Below are 19,208 nucleotides of genomic sequence, written 5' to 3' on the forward strand. Positions count from 1 at the left end.
AGAGGGTTGGTGTGCAGAACGTGTTACCCGGAAAGGCACTGAGTTCGTCATGGGAGGTTGTCAAGCGGAGGCTGGACTCACAATGGGGCCACGGAGGGGACTCCAGCTCTGGATGGTGGCTGGCCTCTGGGCACTGATTCCGTGTAATTCTACGACTAGTCTACAGAGAAGGGGACTGAAGTGCGGAGACCGACATAGCTGCGGGGCCTCCCAGGGCTGCCAAAGAGGCAGTTTCCTTTCCCAGCCATCCACTGCTTGGGGCCTGCAGTTCTCATCTTCACTGGCAAAAGGATTATCACACCATTACCCATGACAAGGTCTCCCAGGTGAACCAGGATGGCTGGTGTCCTCACTTTTGACTCGAATCTTGTCAGTTCACCATAGACATTTAGTGTAGACTGGTTATCATGCTGATCTGAAGATCTAGCAGACAAGGACAGATGTCTGTGCTTAATAAAAACGGGAGAAAAGTTACGCAGCTTGTCTGGACGATAAAAGTAGGGCTTGAGACAATGATAAGGCCAGACTAAAAAGTTCGGGGTGGCTGCTTCCAGCCCAGAGTGCCAGCCCTAAAACTTGTAAAACACACAGTCGGGTCCTTGAGCTGACACCAGGCCCCTGCCTTGCAGCTCCACTCTGGTACATGGCAGCAGCCTCACGCGGACTATGCCCCCCGCCACGTCTTTCTGCGCGGCGTGGTATGCAGTGCGCACGTCAGTATTTGTCGGATGAAGGAATAAATGAGTAACCGAATGGATGGGCATAGAAACCTGTAGCTGGGCAGGCACGGTAGAAAATGCGGAACAGAGTTTTATCCTTTTATTGAAGCTTACAGTTTCACTGAACTTTTGGCCCCAGATGAAAAAAAAATGACAAAAAGGCATTGGCAGTGGGAGGTGGCAACTGTCCCCCGGGGATGGAAGCTGAGCAGAGAGTGGTGGGCAAGGGAGGGGTCCGAGCTGCAGAGTGCAGTGGCCTGGCCCAAGACGCCCAGAGAACAGGCTGTCCAAGCTCCCTGAGCAGGGACAGCCCCCAGGCAGCTAGAGGTTCACACACACGGACTTGTGGGCATGAGGGTGGTGGCGTCTGAGCCCCTGGTCCCTTGGGCAGATCTCTTTTATGCTTGGTCAGATTCCACTTTGGAGAAACTGGCTTCGTCTAAAAGGAGAGCATGGCGGAGGGGACATAGCTGCTAATGGTAGGAGGCTGATGACCACTTACCACCGGCGCTGGGGGCACGGCAGACCAAGCTGGAGGCTGGAGCCCAGCCCATTTCATTGGACATGAACTCCATTACAATGGCTGGCACCTCCGGCTCTAAGGCTGTGCCACTTAAATGCTCAGGGCTGTAAGGACATTTAACTTCCAGTCCTCTCCTAGGTCAGGCCCCTGCCTGGATGGCCCTGGCCCAGGACCCCACTATTTGGTGGCTATGACACAGGACTCCCAGCCCTCTTGGGGAGCAGTGCTGCATCAGGCAAGGGAGGATCTTTTTCGATGAGGGGCAGGAAAAAGAGAGGTCCACATGCTTCTCCCACTCTAAAGAGCCAGGAAAGGTCACCTGGTACATGCCACTCTCTACAGATAAGCTGGGTCATAGCAGCCGAGACGCTGTCATGGTAACAAAGTCCTCGAAGCTGAGCCGAATGTTGCCTTGCACAGCTGTGTCCTTCTCCCGGAAGGCCTCGGTCAGCACCTGCAGCTGGGTGCACACCTGGATGAAGCGGTCCAGTTGCATGCCAGGATTGGCGGAGCGCGGGCAGTAGCGGGAGACCAGGAGCTGGGTGAACTGTGGGCTCAGGTTGTAGCCCATTTGGGACAGAGCTGGAGAGGAGGGCACACAGAGCAGAAACGAGGCCTGTCATGAGCACTGCCATCGACCAGCCCCACAGAGCACAGCACTTCAGGGGATGTCGAGGGACTAAGCACCGAGACAGAGAGGACGGAAGTCCCGCGGGTCTGTCCAGGGTGGCAGCAGCACCACAGGGGCTCTGTCTGGGTGCTCCCCTTAGCTGGTGGGCCTTGTCCCTCTTTCTCCAAATCTCCATCATTATCTGTTCAGTGGGGGATCCCAGAATGACACCAGGCCACCCATGCTCATCTCTGACCGGTGTGCGTTACGGAAGGAAGCCCGAGCCCCACAGATCGCCCGGACCAGTGCGGACACCAGAGGCGGCCACAGCAGAGGGGTTCCGGGGCCTGCTCTGGAGTCAAAACAGCCCCTCGGCACACTACTTCCCCTTGCTCGTCCTCTGACTGTCATCCCTAAATGGGGACAAATGACACTTACCTGGTGGGTTTTAGTAAGGATGAAAGGGGGTCAGCACAGCGCTTGGCACACGCCTGGCACCTAACGGGCGCTCAGTAAGCGTTGCCACAGTAAGTGAAATCATCCTCATCTCCCCAGGCGAGGCGGCGGGGCAGCTCCAAGGTCACAGCCTATGTGCCATTGCCCATGTCCCTCCACCTGAGAGGCTTCCTTCCTTCTTCTCAAATAATCTACCAGCCCAGCCTAGTCTCGTCTCCCCTTTTGCTATGTGGCCTGAGGCCATGTTACCTATACCAAGCCTCAGTTTTCTCATCCATAAAAGGACAATCATAAGGGACGCTTCATCTAAGCCAGGGGGGTAGGAGGTGGCGAAAAATAAACAGTACCTATCACACGGGGAGAATGACTGATGTAACACAACAGAAGTCTTATTATAGTGCTTGGCACGTAGCCAGCATTCATTCACTAAATTATTAGTTTTGTTGTGATAGTATCACCCTTACCAATATGCATGATAGAACCCTGTAAAGGAGTCGGTGATCAGTACAGGTCATCTCCTCTCCCTTTTACCAGGGCGCAGAAATGGTGAGCTTCCCCCGCCCCCAAGCTCCTTAGCACGGCTGAAATCCACGGCCAGGACAAGGGGCTGGTTCGCTGGGAACCCTGTCTCCCTCCCAGACGGCAAAGCTCCCCGTCAGAGTCTCATCACCTCACTAACCACCCATCCTCTACAGTCAGAACTGGAACCAGACCTGCAGCTGTGGCCTCGGGTCACCTTATCCGGCTGCAATGACGACAGTGGTCTGGGCCCCAGAGTTGGGGAGGTCACTGCCTTCCAGCAGAGCCAGCAACAGAAGCCATCTTTCTGAGCCCCTGTATGGGGCTCTTTCTACTCTGCATGCTAGAAACCAGAGCAAAGAGAGTCTCACAGTGCCCTGGGCTGCTACATTTCCACGCCCAAGGCTCCCTGCAGGCTGGGCCTGTCTCACCTAGCACTGCCAGGGGTCCCATCGCCAGGAGTGCAGCCCTGATCCTGGGCTCAGGTGGTCCCCTTCACTGGATCTTGGCTCCAAGCCCCAGCCAGGCCCCAGAGCGGGTGGAGAGCAACCTGCGCCGAGGGCGGCATGCTGCGGTGCAGCCGGGCACTCGGCAGCCAGAGGCTGGGGGAGAGCCCTTGCTCGACCTCAGGGAGTACGGACAGCGCTCTGGCACTGGGTCCCTGCCCCGGCCCTCACCTTGCTGCAGCTCCGTGTAGCTAATGGAGCCTGAGTGGTCTCGGTCATACTGCTGGAAGAGGTTTTTCCACTGCTGGATGAACTTCCACAGCGCTGAGAAACCGTAGACGTCAATGCGGCCTGACTTGGTCTTGTCGAACATGTCTTGGGGAGAACGAAAAGGAAGAAAGGAAGGAGGGAAGGAAGGAAGGCAGGCTTCAAGACTGCAGGCCAAGGGTCCTCGGGTGGCCCTTCTCCGTGGAGGGCAGCCCTTCTCCCCAGGCTGGACGGAGCAGGAGACTCCACAGGACCACAGGCCCAGGTGCCCATACCTGAGACATACCCTCATTGAGTGCCACGCCAGCCCTGACTCCTGGCCACTCTCTCCGGAGCTGCCATTTCCTCTGCAGGCTTGCCAGGTGGCCACCCCCCGCCCCCGCCATCTCCTAGCAGAGCATGCAGAATGGGAAATGGGTTAGCCTGCAACTCAGCAGGGCCGAGAACTGGCGAAAAGACCTAAGGGGAAGAGCTCTCAGCCTAGATCTCACCTTGAACCCAGTCTCCTGCCTGAAAGCCTCCCTGGCCAAAAGATTTTCCTTCAAAACGGTCGCCTGCCCACCTACTGTCAGCTCTCAGGCCGCTCTGCCCCAAGCCCGGGCCCCTGGGGAAGGGCGAGCACTCACTTATCATCATGAGGCATGTCTCGTCATTGAACGAGGACCAGTTGGAGTTGACCAGGGCCTGCTTCAGCTCCTTGATGGAGATGTAGCCACTGTGATCCACGTCTACTGACTGGAACCAGGAGTAAGCCTCAGGGTCCACATTGGGCGGGACGCCTCCTGCAGGAAAGGGTGCAAACCCCGGGAGTCAAACGAAGGTCTCCAGGCCAATCTGCAGTCCAGGTGCCTCCCTGCCCACGGGCTCGCCCTGCCCACGGTCTCAGACCTTCAGTGTACCCTCACGGGCACTCTGTCGCTTTCCGCTCTGAATCCGCTGGCTTTCCCTACAGCGCTCTAGTCACTTCTCTATTTGGTTTTCAGTTTCTAAGGAACAAGGACCTGCCCAGTTGATTAAGAATTCTCTGGAAGGAGGGATTATCTTTTCCTCACAGACTGGAGACCCAAAAATGTTTGCTGAGCACCTGACCCGGAGCCCTGAGACTGTGCGCGTTTGAGAGTCCCAGCAGGAGGCAGCTCTGGGGGTGGGAAACGGGCGGAGGGCCCGGGCGCACTGGAGAGCTGACGGCCTGTGCAGAGGGCGGGGGGGCCACGAAGCTCCACCTCTCGCCCTTCCCCAGCACCTCTGGTGTGTGATGTGCGTGTCCCCATCTGTCCTCTGGAGACATCTCATCCCACACACCCAGACAGCTGTCCAATTCTGTCAGTTGGCACTCAGGTATCTCCTCCCCTGTTCCCCCTGCGCCTTCCCAAGTTCAGCCACCTGTCACCTGCACTGCTCTAACCAACCAAACAGCCTGACCACACGGTCCTTACAGCTACTCCCACCACCCTTCACCCGCTCCTGAGGAACCTCCATAAACTTCAACTCTGTTTTCACCCGTTACCCCCCACCTCAACTCAAAACCCTTCAAAGGCTCCCGCCGCCTACAAAATACAGGCCAGCACCCTTACAACGGCATTCCAGGGGCCCCCAAATGGGGTCCACTCCTGTCAACCTCTCCCACTTTGTCCCCACTGTCCCCCTCCCACGCCCAGCCCAGCCCAGGTGAAGCACTGCACTTACCCACACCCGCGCCTTCCCATGGCGGGGCCTGTACTCAGCCGGTTCTCGCTGCCCTGCGCCCCTCCACCCTCATCTCTCTGCATCCATTTCCTTGCACCTTTCAAGGCCCAAGTGAAATGCTGCTCCCTCCGTAAAGCCTACCTATTCTTCTGTCCCTGGAGAGGCCTTCCTCCCCTCTCCTTTCTATGCCTTCTCTTTTATGGCCCTGTTCCCTGCCCTGTATACATGTTTTCAGGCCACCTTCCAGGTTAGACTTTGGAGTGACCTGCAGGCAGGAGGCTGGCTCACCTCTGAATCCCCAGGGGCTATGGCACAGAGCCTGGCACAGAAGGGGAAGGTGTGCGCTTCATGTCAGAGCAGGCCTCGGTTCCAGTCCCCGCCCCTCCGCATATTACAGCCCTGCTTAAGTTATTTACATTCTCTGTGTATCAGTTTTCTTATCTATAAAATGAGGGCAAAACAGCACCTACTTCATCAACTGCAAAGATATATGAAAACCCTGAAACCAGCACCTGCCACAACCTAAGCACTATACAACTGCAGATTAGTAGTGTAGTTGTGGTTCATACAGCTTTGTGTGAATGTCGGGAGTACGTCTGCAGCTTTTTGTATACGCCATACAGGGGGGAAAGGATCGTACACCTGGAAGGATATGCAGAGTGAGCAGGAGTGTAGGGGAAAGGAGACAGGTGAGAGCAGAGAAGCGCCGACTATTTTAGGGAAAAGCCAGAGCTATGCACATCGCTGAACCTACTTTACCGGCCATAAAAAGGGCTCCTTCACACAGAGGGTATCAGGGACAGCCATGTCTGCTGTGGGTGCAGAAACCGCTGTCCAGCCCCAAAGGTGAGGCCAGAGGCTTTGCCCGACGGAGGGACTATCTGACCGCCTCGAATGGGAAACCAGGCAGGCCCCACCGTCCTTCCTCAACCAGCAGCTCTGCCACAGGGGCGTGGGGGCTGCAGCCCCCAGAGGGACAGTCTTTGTGACATGTGGTCCCTGCTGTTTGCATAGAAGAGCTCAGGCTTTGGAAGCAAATAGCCTCTGATCCTTGCTGGTTTGTGTGACTTTAGACAAATTGTTTCATTTTCTGAAAACTAATTCCCTCATTTCTAAAATGGACCCATTTCCCAGGGTAGTTGTGATGATTAACCAACAGCAAAAGTAAGTTTTAGCGAAGGGCCTAGAATGTGTGCAGGCCCGTTGCCACAGAGGAAGGAATATTTACACTGGATCTGAAAGGACGACAGAGTTGTGGCTGGGAGCAGAAAAAGCACACGGCGGCAGCACAGAGTGTGTTCAGAGTACTCCCAGGGGTCTTGGGTTGACGGGAGGGAGGGGCAATTCAGGTGAAGACGCTGGAAGGGCCCGTCAGGTCTGGAGTGCCTTTAGGGTATTTCCTGTGGGCAGTGGGGACCTTTATTGGTCAGACCTGTCTTACAGAGCAGGGGTGCTCCAACCCTAGGTCGTGGGGTCAGTGGGGCTCACGTGGGGCTTCAGGTGACCCAGGCAGGTGATGAGTTGCTCATGCTGTAAGGAGCAGTGTTTCAGGAGGCCAGCAGCTACCCTGGAGAGGGGCCCCGGTGCCAGGTGATAGAAAGCTACAGAGGGTGAGTAGCTAAGAGCCTAAGGCACACCTTTCCTTGCCTCTGCGGCCCCAGAGAATATCTCTGGCCTCAGGCCCTGGAGGCTCCTCACAGCCAGGGGCTCCTTTCCCTGCAATGACCTCATGGAGGCTCAGAGACAAGATTTTAAAAGGATAAGGAAATCCACCATGAAGCTGCTGAGCTGAAAGCAAACAGCCAGAAGCTCTGGGCTCTGGCAAGATAAATGCCACCCCGTTTAGAACCCCCGAGATTTGCACATCTCCCTCCGAGCCTCCTGCCTGGGTGTGTGTGCTAAGATGCTGCAGCTTCCCAGCAGGCCATTCCTGGGAGGCCCGTCGGGTGCACCAGAGTGGTTCCTGGCGCCGTGCTGCTGGCCTGGTCTCCCGGGACCAGCACACCGTGTAAGCGGCTGCCTGCATCTGACTGCATGAATTTCGGAGCGAGCAGGGAACCGGGCGCTCATCCTCCCTGACCCCTGTCTGAGACCACTCAGGAGTCTTCACTGAGCCCTCACCCAAGATTCTCTGCCTGCACTGAATCACCAAGCCCCCAGCCACCCCCCAACCTGTCCAGTGCTCACCTTTAGAATCTCTGCTCTTTACCCCTCCCCTAGCACGTCCCAGCATCCTGCTTGCCTCAGCATCTTTCAGCCACGTCTGCTGTCACGATAAATGCTGAATACCTCTTTGCTAGAAATGCCCCAGTACGAGTCCTCTCACAGAATATTGATTATTAAGCCCCTCCCCTGCGCCGGACACTGTTCTCATGTTTACTTGCATATTCTTATCTTATCCTTACTAACAATCTTGTGAGAGACGGTCACCCATTTTTACAGAAGTAAATACCGAGACTTAAAGAGGTAAAATAATTTGGTCAGTTCAGTAGGTGATCTGATCTCAGAAGCCCAAGATTTTAACAACTACACCATATTGCTTTTCTACACATAGCAATCAGACTCCCTTACACAGAAATGGGGCTCCCCCAAGACGGACTACATTGTCTTCTCCAATTACTTGCTAATTTCTGCTCCCACCTCCACCACCTTCCCTGTGAGGGCACTGCACATCCTGGCCACTGCCTGGCAGCCGCAGAGCCCTTCCAGCGGAGGAGTATCCCTTCCCATCCTGTTGGTATCAGGCTGGACTACGGGATGGGGTTAGGGGATGAGGTTAGGTGATGTGGTTTGGCCAATAGCCCACGAGTGGAAGAGATACAAAGTAATTGAAAGCAGAAGCTTTAAGAGGCATCATGCATTCCTTCCTGCTGGCTCTCCTGCTCTTTTTTTTTTTTCTGCCACAAGAACTTATCTCAAGTGGGGGCTATTCCTCCAGCCTGGATCCTGGCAAGAAAAGACATGCGGTGCAGAACCTCAGCAGCTGAAACCAAAGCTGTCGACATGTAAGCCAGACTAAATAAGTGTGAGCAAGCAATAGAAATAAACGTTTCTTGTTGTAAGCCAGCGAGACTGTGGAGCTGTTGTTACCACAGCAAAGCTAACTAACAGACTTTCATTTCGCTGATGCAAGCTGAAGGTAGAAGTGAGGTGCTAAGGTGTCAGAGACCGGGCTGCCTGCACATCCACACGAAGGGCAAGGATGGGCCCTGGATAACTCAGAACAAGGTCAGAGGCACCTGCAACCCAAAGTCCCTACTTACCTGGAGGAGGTCCCTGTCCATAAGGCCCACCGTAGGCATTTGGAGGCGGCTGCCCATAGGGGGCCCCTGGGGCCATACCACCATACGGTCCTCCTGGAGCTCCAGAGGGGAGCCTTCCAGGGTTGGGGTGTCCATAAGGCCCTCCAGGGGCAGGACCTCCACCGTAACCGCCACCAGGGGGTACCCCGCTGCCATATTGCCCTCCACCAGGGTAGTAGCTCCCTGGAGGGGCTCCGGGTGCTTGTCCTCCAGCTCCTGGGCAGCCCTGCAAGAAGAGCAAGGTATCAGTCAGACGATAAGGCCAGAAACTAGTCACAGCATGGCACCTGACAGTTATAGGCACTGCCACCGTTATCCGTTCAACTGCTCCTCCAGGCAAGGCTGGAACTATGACCCCATTACTCAGATGGGGGACCTGAGGCTTCTAGAGACACAACCTAGCCAAGGTCATAACCTACCAAGGACCTACAGTCAAGGCTGGAATCTGACCTTCCCGGCTCCCCTTCCCTGCACCCTAAGGGGCCTCCTCGAGGGCTGGGGTCATGCCTGGTTTGCCGTTTTATCCCCAGCCCCCAGCGCACAATGGATGCTCAGTAAACATTTACTGTATGAACGAGTAGGCAAACGAATCAAAGAGAATTGCAAATCTTCGCCTTGTGGCACTGCCATGTCTATCTGCAAATTCAAAGTACAGAAGTGACCCTCTTCAGTCACAGACGATGTATCCATCGCATGGAGTCATCCTTAGCATGCCTTCCTTACCCTACTTTAGCTCATGACGCAAAAGCACTTTCCCATCCTCACTCATGGATCTGTGAGACAGGCAGGCACGACCCTATTCCTAAGGCAATAACAATAGTGAAGAGACAAAAAGATTAGTTCAGGTTCAGGTTCTGCTACTTACTGACTAGGCTAAGGACTTACCCGCTCTAAGCCTGCCTACCTCCCAGGTTGGTACGTGAATGAAATGAGACCAGTCACAGGAAGCACTCTTGACGCAGACCTTGGCACAGAGTAAGCACTCAATATACATTAACTATTAATAATAGCACCCTTCTATGGAGCAGGAGACTCAAGTCTAGGAAAACCATACACAGACTGTGTGGAGGGGCTGGGGCCAGAACCCAGGTCTCCTGGCTGCTAAGCCTAGGCCATTTGTACATGAGGGCACAGGGCAGGGCATTCCCTCTCTTGTCCATGTTCTCATGCCTCCAGCCCAGGACCCCTGAAGCCCAGAGTGCTCAGCTCCAACTCCCTGAATGGCCAGCAAAGGGCCTGGCAGAGCACAGCTCCAACAGGGCACAGCCCCAACACTCCTGCAGACAGGCTGAGCTCAGGAGCGCCGAGAGCAGCTGGGCCCGGCTCTGAGGCTGCGAGGATGGTAACACCCAGACATGAGCTGGATCAGCCTGCAAGTCTCACCAACAGCCTAGCCACTGAGAGCCTGGACCTCCTCTTTTTATTGTTTGACAGTTTCTGGGACAGTTATTCTCCAGGCTAAGGACAAACTCGCGCTTTGTCTAATGAGGGTCTGCTTGCTCAAGGAAGGGAGGCTTCTTAAGGAGGGACAGGAAGCAGACCCTCCGCTTTCCTCACTCAGCATCCTGGAAGCTCTTCCACCCTGTGAGCAGCCATAGCATTATAGTGAGACTCCTTCACCACAAGGAAGTCGCAGGCAAATCTCAATTCAAAACTCAGCTCTCACCAGCTGAGTTCATGACCACGGGCCGATGGCTTAATCTCCCCGAGTCTGTTTCTTCACAAGTAAAATATAGCAATCCCTTCCTCAATGAATTGCAGATTGTAACAAATAAATGCAGAATTTTGTTGGTTTAATTTTGAGCTGAAGAATCTTTTGATTAAATAAGGTTTTAAAAACTGATAAAAGAAAGTTGTGGGGCTCCAGAGCCCTCACCGTGAGGCACCCCTCCCTCTCTTGCTAGGTAGTGGGGAAGCTCGGCAGAACACTCATTGGCTCAAAAGACACTTTGAAAACCATTAACATAAGAAAAAAAAAGTTCCTACAATAGTGTCTGGCATAAAGGAAATGATCACTCTATCCTAGTGGCTACTGTTATTATTATATTACTATTATCAGAAAAGCCCTGGGCCAGGAAAACTCGGGGCGGGGATTGAGGGGGGACTTATGGGAGAGGGGACAGTCCTGAAGGAGCTCAGTTAACAGGAGAGGCAGGGAGATGCTCTCTGGACACCAAACAAAACAGCATGAGGAAACGGGTGTTTAAAACAGTGCATAAGTCACGTGCCACGGGGACACAAAGGAGACAGAGTGAAACCAGGGAAGGTTTCCATAAGAAAGCAGCACTTGGGCTGAGACTTGAATGAAAAAGATTCCCAAGGGAGTTGTAGAGGCAGGATGGGAGAGGTGCCCCGCGGACCAGCCACTGAACTTCACTCCTTCAGCTTACAGATGGGGAAATTAAGGCCAAGAAAGGGTAAGAGGCTTGTTCGTGTCACACTATGAGTTAGAGGCAGAGCTAGATCACCCCCCCACCACCCACTCCCAAGTCCAGTGACTCTCCCTGACTCCTGCTCCTGGCTCCTTCCATAAGCAGTAGGGAGCAGGATTCCAGGGTAGGGCAGAAAAGGGTAGGGGGGACTCTGCAGAGTCCAGTCTGGGCACACCCAAAGAACAGGCTGAATACCAAGCCAGGAGGAAGCTGCTCCACAATAAGCCCTGTGAACAAAGCCATAAACTGCATCCGGCCTAGGGCACCCTGGGAAATGTGCCCAAGCCAACAAAGGAGATGCCGCCAGCCTGACCTTCCCTATCACCTTCTAGGGGCCTGGTGCAGCCTGGCAGCAACGAACCCTTTCCTTTGCATCCTACATTAAAGCCTTCCCGCACAGTTTACAAAGCACTCTCTCACACACACAAACACTACTGGCAGAATCCTGTTAGCGCTCCTCTAACAGAAGGAAGGAAGTAAGTAGTGGGCCCATTTTCACATGAAAAAACGGAGGTACGCAACCATTAAAAGACTTCGTCCAGCAAGCATTTACAGAGCGACAGTCTTGTGCTAGGCCTGGGGACACAAAACTAAACAGGGTCTGGCCTCAAGGAGCCCATAGGTAATTATGACACAGTCTGGCCAGTGCCATCATAAAAGTCTACTTAAACACTACCAAGGAGGCAAGAGCAGAGGACTCCGTTCTGTTAACTGAATGGTAAATTAGCAGTAACATGGACAAATGTATGAAGTGGGTCAAGGAAGGCTTCCTGGAGGAGGCAGGACTAATAATGGAGTTGGCAGTGAAGGATGCAAGGGCCTTCTATAAAAGGAAGGCAGAGAAGGACATTCCAGACAGAAGGGAGAAGAGACAAAGGCACAGACCTATGAACAAGCATGGAGTGGTCACAGAACAGACTAAAAAAGCAGGGGGCAGGGGCAAGATCAGGAAGGCAGACTCTTTACACACGCCTTGTCCAAGCACCTCTCCTGCTGCCTTGCGGTCGGCTGCTGAGTTGCTGGTGTCTTAGAGCAGTGTCTGTCCATGGCCTCCTCCACCGTGCACCAGGGAGCTCCCCAGGGCAGACACTGGGCCCATTCACCACGGCACCGCCGGGTCCAGCACAGCGCCTGGCACCTGCAAGCCTCCATAAATATCTGAACAAATGAATGCCCCTCTAAATGCCCCTCGGACTCGATCCTGGAGGAAACAGAGCCCCATAGAAGGGCTTCCAAAAGGGGAGGAACACGATCAGAGCCTTGTTCAGAGAATTAACCAGCAGCGGTAGGGAGGATGAGCCAGCGGAGGAGGCAGGAGGCTGGGCGCCGGGCAAGCAGGGCTTGAGCCAGACAGCAGACTTGGAGACGGAGAAAACAGGATGAATTCTGAAGCTATTTCAGAGATAGACTAGACATGACTTGGCAACTAATTAGGTTAGGGAAGAGCTGGAGGGAGGAGGAGTGAGGAAAGGGAAATGTTTGGAATGACGCAGGTCTCTAGCTGCACCAGAATCTGAAGGAAGTGGAGCCACCGGACTGAGGCCGAATCCAGGCTGGGGAAGGTGGTTTCCAGGGTCAGTCACCTCACTGTTAGTAAGGGTCTGAATCAGAAATGAAAACCAGGGTCCCTGGCTCCAGGTTCTTTTATACTGCTCCATGCTGCCAACCTTTTTGAGAGTATTTCCAAGACAATTTCATACTGATAAACACAAGATGGTAAGAGGAAAAAAAAAAAAAAAAAGACAGGAAGAGTTCAGTAACCCCGGTTTCCAAAGCATTACAGAAACAGTGGGGTGGGGGAGGGGGCAATTAATATTTTATTGGGGCTCTGTTAAATGCTTCCAGTTCAGGTGGATCTCACTGATTCTCGTCTGTAATGTGTTATCTCCATCTTACAGATAAGAAAATTAAGGTGCAGAGTTTAATACTGTGCCTGTGGTGATGCAGCTAGAACAGGTGAGCTGGGGTTCAAATCGGGGTCTGTAAGACTCCACTGTACCACCCCCTGCTGTGGGTTCCCTTGATAAATGCGTGGGTGGCTCCTATGTGCCAGTGCCAGGCACTGTCCTAAATATATCTGTTCAACATGATGGATTTCTACAGTAGTGGGCAGAGCAGGGGGAAGGGCTGGATTAGTGCTCTTTCAGAGGCTTCAAGCCCAGTCATCAGGGAGATTCAGAAGAATCTTATCCTTTTTTCACCCCAGCTCCTAGAGCCAATTTGAAAGGCACAGAATTGTTAAGAGATCCCAAAGACCCTACGGTCTAACCTTTTGGTCAGTTTGGCATCTCTGGGATCTCGGACTGTATTCCTGCATGTGGTGGGGAGCTCACTCCATCCCAAATAATCTACTCAGAAAGTCACGTATTTTCTTTTGGCTCTGAGGGCTCATTCTTCCACTCCCAAGACCTGTGTGAGGCTTGGAGGGGTCAAAGGTTGGTCCCACCGAGTCCCGGTGGGGAAGAGAGCAGGCTGCGTTGCCAGGACAAGCCTGTGCTCTAGAGCTGCCCCTCAAGTGCGTGCTGGCGGAGGCCAGAGTCTATTCTAAGGGGTTAAACAATCGCAAGACAGAGGAGTGGTTTGGACATTCACCAGCAGAGCCTCCTAAAATATTTAAAGGCCAGAAACCTACAGCAAATAAACAGTGAGAAAAGAACTGTCCCAAGATTTCAATGGCCATGTCTGTGCTGACACTCCAAATGTGCCATCTGTCCCTCCAACTTCATCTCATCTGAACGGCACTCACTTATTCAGCAACCTCCTGGACCTTCCCCCCACATCTGTTCCTCTCTGCGTCGGTGAACGGGAATCCCTGGTGCCCTCCTGGCTGCCTCCTCTTTCCTCCACTCCAACACCTCAATTAGGCACCACATTTTCTCAACTCTGCCTCCCCAGTGCTTCTCAAACCATTTCACCATCTCACTGTTCTCTCCAACCTAGATCAGTTCAACAGCTTTGAAACTGGCCTCCCTGCCTCCAGTCTCTCCTGCTTCAACCCATTCTCGCAGCGCCCCGTGGGAATAGCTCCAAAGTACAAATGGGAGAAAACTCTCCAGCGGCTCCCTCACTACTCTTAGGACGAAGTCCACACTCTTCAAAAAAGCACCTGATCCTTCCCTTTCTATCTCATTTCTTACCCTTTTTCCCTTTTCCACAGTATGTGAACTAATCTCTTAAATTCCTCCAAAATACTGGGCTGTCTCACTTGCTTCCTGGCCTTTGCGCATATGATGCCCTCTCCTGGAATACCGTGCCTTTCTTCACCCAGCTCACGCCTGCTGGAGATTCACTTTTGGCCTTCAATGTCACCTCCTTTAAGAAACCTTCCTCCCCCAGAGACCGAGACAGGTATCGCCCCCGTGCTGTCCTCGTACCTTAAACTTCCTCCCATTTAATATTTACCACACTGACTCCACAATGTACATATCTGTATCACTCTTCCACTTGGAATATTTACTATATGCCAACACACCACAGCAAGCGCTTCATATGGACTATCTCGCTTAATCTTTACAGTAACCCTTGGGGTAGGTGCTCTTATGACCCAATTTTATAGAAGGGGAAACTGAGCCCCAGACTTTCTAAGAAATTTTTGCAAGGAAATGGCAGAGCAGGAATTTGAAGCCAAATCTCTCTGGCTCCAGAGACCAAGCTCATAAGCACCGAGACACATCAGGCTGGCTCCTCCACAGGATCAAAGGGTACTTGAGTTTTACTGCTCCCACACCCAGCACATGCTTGAGAGCCCTGGGGCTACAGGTGGTGGAAAACTAGTTTTGACTCCTAACAATAAGCTGCAATCCTCCGGGCCTCTGTACCATGTGGAGGGGAGGTAACGTGAAGCCCTTGGACGCTTTAAAACAACCCATTTCCTTTCTTGGGGCATCATGGACCAGGAGCTGAACAAGACAAGGGTATGAGGAGGGAACGAAAAGCACCTCTTCTATTCCAGACATGTCTCTCTCTGTATCCCTTTCCAACATTTCACTGAGCATAAGCCCAGGCAGCACTGCATGACAACAGCAATCATAGCAGCAAGAGCTTTGCCACCGTGCACGGGCACACGCTATGTATTAGCATCGTGCTAAGCTCCCTATAGGTTTTATTGTATTTCATCCTCATTTCAGCCCTATGAAGTATTAGTCTTCTCTTTTTACAAGTAGGAAACTGAGGCTCCAAGCCCTTGGATAATCTATCCAAGGACATATATCTAAGTAGTAGAATTAGAGTTCTAGCCTCATCCTGTCTAATCTGAAAGTTCTGGCTCTTAATTTCTATGTCACTTCTTCTAGGATGCATACAAATTACCTCCAAGAGCTTATTGAAATGTAGAACCCTTCCTAGGTGCAGAGCAGGTGGAAGGTGGAACCTCAAAGTGGGCCTTTTTAATAAGCTCCTAGGTGATGCAGTCCACCCACTAAGAAAAACCACACTATGGCAATGTTTACCAGAACTTTGTTTCTCAGGAATATTAGTGTTGCCAAAAAAAAAAAACAAAAAAAACCAGAGGTTAAAAAAAAAAAAAAAAAAAGGACGGGGGAGGTCCCATAGTTAAGTTTAAGAAATACCGCACATTCTATCCCTCTTGGCATATTTACAATGTATATAAACAAATTAAGAATTCTGAGATGCCCCGTGGTGAACTTACTCAGCTCTATTTAACAGAGTATTCTTCAAACTTACTTAACCACAGAATCCTCCTCCATCAGCAATGTCTATTAACATTTCACAAGACTCAGAGAACTGGACGGAGCTTGGGCAACCCTGCTAGGTTATGCTTCCTCTTAACTCCAGCCCAAGCTGGCCTCTCTTTTCTACCTCTGTATGCAATGAAAGGAATTTAAATTCTAACCCTGGCCTCACCCCCTCGCTTGCTACGTATGACCTTGAGCAAGCCACTTGGCCTCTTTGGGCTGGTTCCTCAGCCTTACTTTGGGGGTAATACTCCCTGATAGCATGTCTACTGGGCCTTCATGATTGAGATAATGGAGGCCCCGATACTGTGCACAAAAACTGTACAGGGCTGCACTCCCTCAAAGGGTTCTTGTTCCATCTTTTGGTATGTTAACTATACTCCATTTAGCGCTTTGTAATATCACATATGATCTTGTTCAACAATTTTTCCTGCATGTGATCTTGCAGGAAACTGTGATCTTGGGTAACTCAGGAGTCCTCTCTGGGCTCAGTTTCCTCCTTTTAAAATGAAGGGACTATTTTGAAGGCCCTCCCAGCAATGACTTTCTAGGAGTCTAATAAAAATCAAAATACTACAAGGTAACACCTGTTACACTCTTAGTAGTACCAAATGGCTTACAAGCATCACTTCATTGCTCTTCATACCAGCTCTAGCCAGTAGTCCCTACTATTTGGCCCTCTTTTAGAGGAGTAAACTTCGGCTCAGAAAGGCGAAATACCTCGCTCAAAGGTTCAAAACTATTTAGAGGATGGAGCCAAGGCGTGAACCTTCCCGACGCCAAACTATCCTTAATCACTCAACCACTCCATCATCCAGCAAAGGAGTCTGGCCACAGAACCACCTTGCTGTACTGTTCTTGGCTGGATCAAAATGGGTTGGCCAGTGGAGAAGCAGCATTTGCTGACAGCTCTGAGATCTGCTGCCTAACTGCCTGGTGATTTCAAGTTCTGTGTCTTCTCTGGGTTCACTTTCCCTATGTGTGAAATGGAGGTGCTGGGCTAGCAGTCAAACAAGCTCACTTTTGGAGCCGGCTAAAACCAAAGATTCTCTTGATTGTTTGGATGCAGTACATCAGGAGTGTATGTTTTACCGACGCCCCCAATGACACCGGCGGACCAGCACTCTAAACATTCTGTTGGCATTGATGACCCCGCCCCGGGGTCTTGCGGGATCGCTGGTAATGAACAGGGCCCAGACCAAGCCGACTCTGAGTCTGCGGGGTCAAAGATCCCCAAATCCTTGCGTGCGCAACGTCAAAGGGGGCGCGACGCGACCTCCGAGGCGTGCAGTCCTTCGTGACGTGAGATGGGCGCGACCGACCATCCCTTTTCCCTCCTCACTCGCCCGAGACCTCGCTGAAGCCAACTTCAGCGTTGGAGGGGTACGGAGAAAGTGGAGAAAAAACAAAGCTGAGGTCCTCAGTCTGGGCTTAGCAAGGCCCCCGCCTGAACGCGCCCGCCCCTCACACACTCACCTGCCCGTAGGGATAGCTGGCCATGGCGATTCTGACGTCACACATCGGCGAAGGGGCGGGCTTCCTGGTCTTAAACCCGCCCCCGCCTGGGCATGGGGACAGCCCCGCTATTGATTGAGTACGCTGTCTGTCAATCCTGGGCGTAGGTGTTGACGGAAGTGACACTATAGGACGGTGGATGGTGCCACCCCGGAAGTGAGGGAGGAGCTAAGGGTCGGCTAGGAGTTTCCGGAAGTTTTGTTCGGCCCTCCCTTTCCTACGGTAGGGTGGGTCCCAGAGTGAGACGCTTCGGTGGGGTATTGCGGCGGTGGCCATGTTTTAACCTGGCAAGTGGGACACAAGATAGTGGCCTAGTTGCTGTCGTCACTCCAAGTTTCCGCCGGAGGTGTGGCCAGGCAGTTACCATGACGACTGGGAACTGACCGAGGCCTTCTGGAAAGGACAAAGGAATTGGCTGAACTACTTCGCTCTAATGTCAAGACACCCCGTTCCAATTAGTAGCTTTGGTGTGGGATCTGTCCCAAACTTTCACAGTAGGAGAGGAAAATTAGATTATATGGAGCTTCTTTCCTAAGTGGGGAAACTCAGGTCTAGAGAGACAGTGACTTGTCCTATTTCATAATGGGCTGGGGGCAGAGTGCGGCTTACAACTGGGATCAATATGTCAACTGATGGTCATTGGTGCCAAATCAATGCCGAGGATCCCCAATTTGGGGGCGCAAGGAAAAAGGATACTTTATTTATGGCTGTGAAAACTGTAGAGCTGTAGAACAGCTCTGGGGCCAGGCCCTCCCCAGCTGGACAGCTCTGTTCTGCTCCAGGATGGCCTGTTCTGGCTCTGCCAGTTCGCTTCATGCTGCTCTCCCAAGACATAGTGCTTGGTGTTTTATCTCAGCCAAGGGGAAGCATAATTCTCATTTTTCTGGAGAGGGAGCATGCACTTCCAGAGCCACAGAGAAACTGGTTTGTAGGGACAGAAGTCTCCCCCCCTGGCTCCTGATAAGGTCGGTTCTCATGCAAATTAGGGCTCCAAATCCTCGCAGTTTGATTGGTTTAAAGGGCACTGTCCTGATTGGCCAGAATAGAGCTTCTCTGATTGGTCAGGGCTGCACAGCTCTGATTGGATAGGGAAACCCTCAATCTTATGGGTTGAAGTAGGATTCCAGGAAACCTTTGTAAAGGCTGGCTTAGCCGCCAGAATAGGCAGTTCAGTGCAGGCTTTTCTGGTAAGTGCCCTTTGGATGAGATAACCCTGTGCAGAAAGGTCTGCTAACTTCTGCCTTTTTAAGAAAAATGTTATTTTGGAGAGAGAGAGAAACCTCAATTCGTTGTTTCACTTATTCATGCATTCATAGGTTGATTCTTGTGTGTGCCCTGACCGGGGATTGAACCTACAACCTTGGTATATTGGGGCAATGCTCTAACCAACTGAGCTAGCTGGCCAGGGCCTCAGCTCTACTTTTTTGTTTGAGCCCCGTTAGCCACCAGGAGCCCTTCTTAGTAAGTGTCTTTTCTTTTCAGGGTTCAGGAATGGATGCCGAGTTCTCAGTAGGGAAGTCTTGATTGGTCCCCAAAGTAGGTCAGATCCTGGTTTCTAAGTGACTTCATAGTCGTGTACTAACTTGCCGCTTACTGGTTCAGGCTCTACACTTGTTGACACATCTATCTGATTAATTTGTTAAATTCTTCCATATGGGCACAGATTGTGTCTGGGTTTGCTTATCATTATATCCCCAGTACCTGACACCGTATTTTAAATAAATAAATAAATAAATAAATAAACAAGTGGCCCTGGCTGGTGTGGCACAGTGGATTGAGTGCCGGACTGTGAAGCAAAGTGTCGCCAGTTCGATTCTCAGGGCACGTGCCTGGGTTACGGGCCAGGTGCCCCATGGCGGGGCCCATGACAGGCAACCACATGTTGATGTTTCCTTCTCTTTCTCCCTCTCTTCCCCCACTCTAAAAATAATCTTTTAAAAAAAACATTGTAAAAAATAAATAAAAAATAAACAAGTGAATGGTGTTAGGAGGTGTTATCCATTCCAGCTTATCTATTTAGTCAGGCACTTTGCAAAACC

General features: G+C 52.1%; 1 protein-coding gene across 1 annotated transcript; it reads right to left on the reverse strand.

The window, feature by feature from the left end:
• Positions 1 to 804: 804 nt before the first annotated feature.
• PEF1 (penta-EF-hand domain containing 1) lies at positions 805 to 17,173 on the reverse strand. The gene is made up of 5 exons (XM_054571886.1): positions 17,131 to 17,173; positions 8,490 to 8,754; positions 4,167 to 4,322; positions 3,505 to 3,648; positions 805 to 1,824 (listed from the first exon to the last, which is right to left on the reverse strand). The coding sequence occupies exons 1-5, from the start codon at positions 17,152 to 17,154 to the stop codon at positions 1,595 to 1,597; spliced, it is 819 nt and encodes a 272-aa protein (XP_054427861.1). The 5' UTR covers positions 17,155 to 17,173; the 3' UTR covers positions 805 to 1,594.
• Positions 17,174 to 19,208: the final 2,035 nt, after the last annotated feature.

This window comes from Pteronotus mesoamericanus, unplaced genomic scaffold, assembly GCF_021234165.1.
Source record: "Pteronotus mesoamericanus isolate MK-2021 breed Mesoamerican mustached bat unplaced genomic scaffold, CSHL_Meso_final contig_221, whole genome shotgun sequence".
NCBI lineage: Eukaryota > Metazoa > Chordata > Mammalia > Chiroptera > Mormoopidae > Pteronotus > Pteronotus mesoamericanus.

Bases quoted from the DNA above. Each gene is read 5' to 3' on its own strand.
- PEF1 (XM_054571886.1), bottom strand. From the start codon at position 17,154: ATGGCCAGCTATCCCTACGGGCAG. The intron at 8,755-17,130 runs GTGAGTGTGTGA...CTCTTCTTGCAG, and splicing joins CCAGCTATCCCTACGGGCAG to GGCTGCCCAGGAGCTGGAGG. The intron at 4,323-8,489 runs GTAAGTAGGGAC...CCTTTCCTGCAG, and splicing joins TGGACAGGGACCTCCTCCAG to GAGGCGTCCCGCCCAATGTG.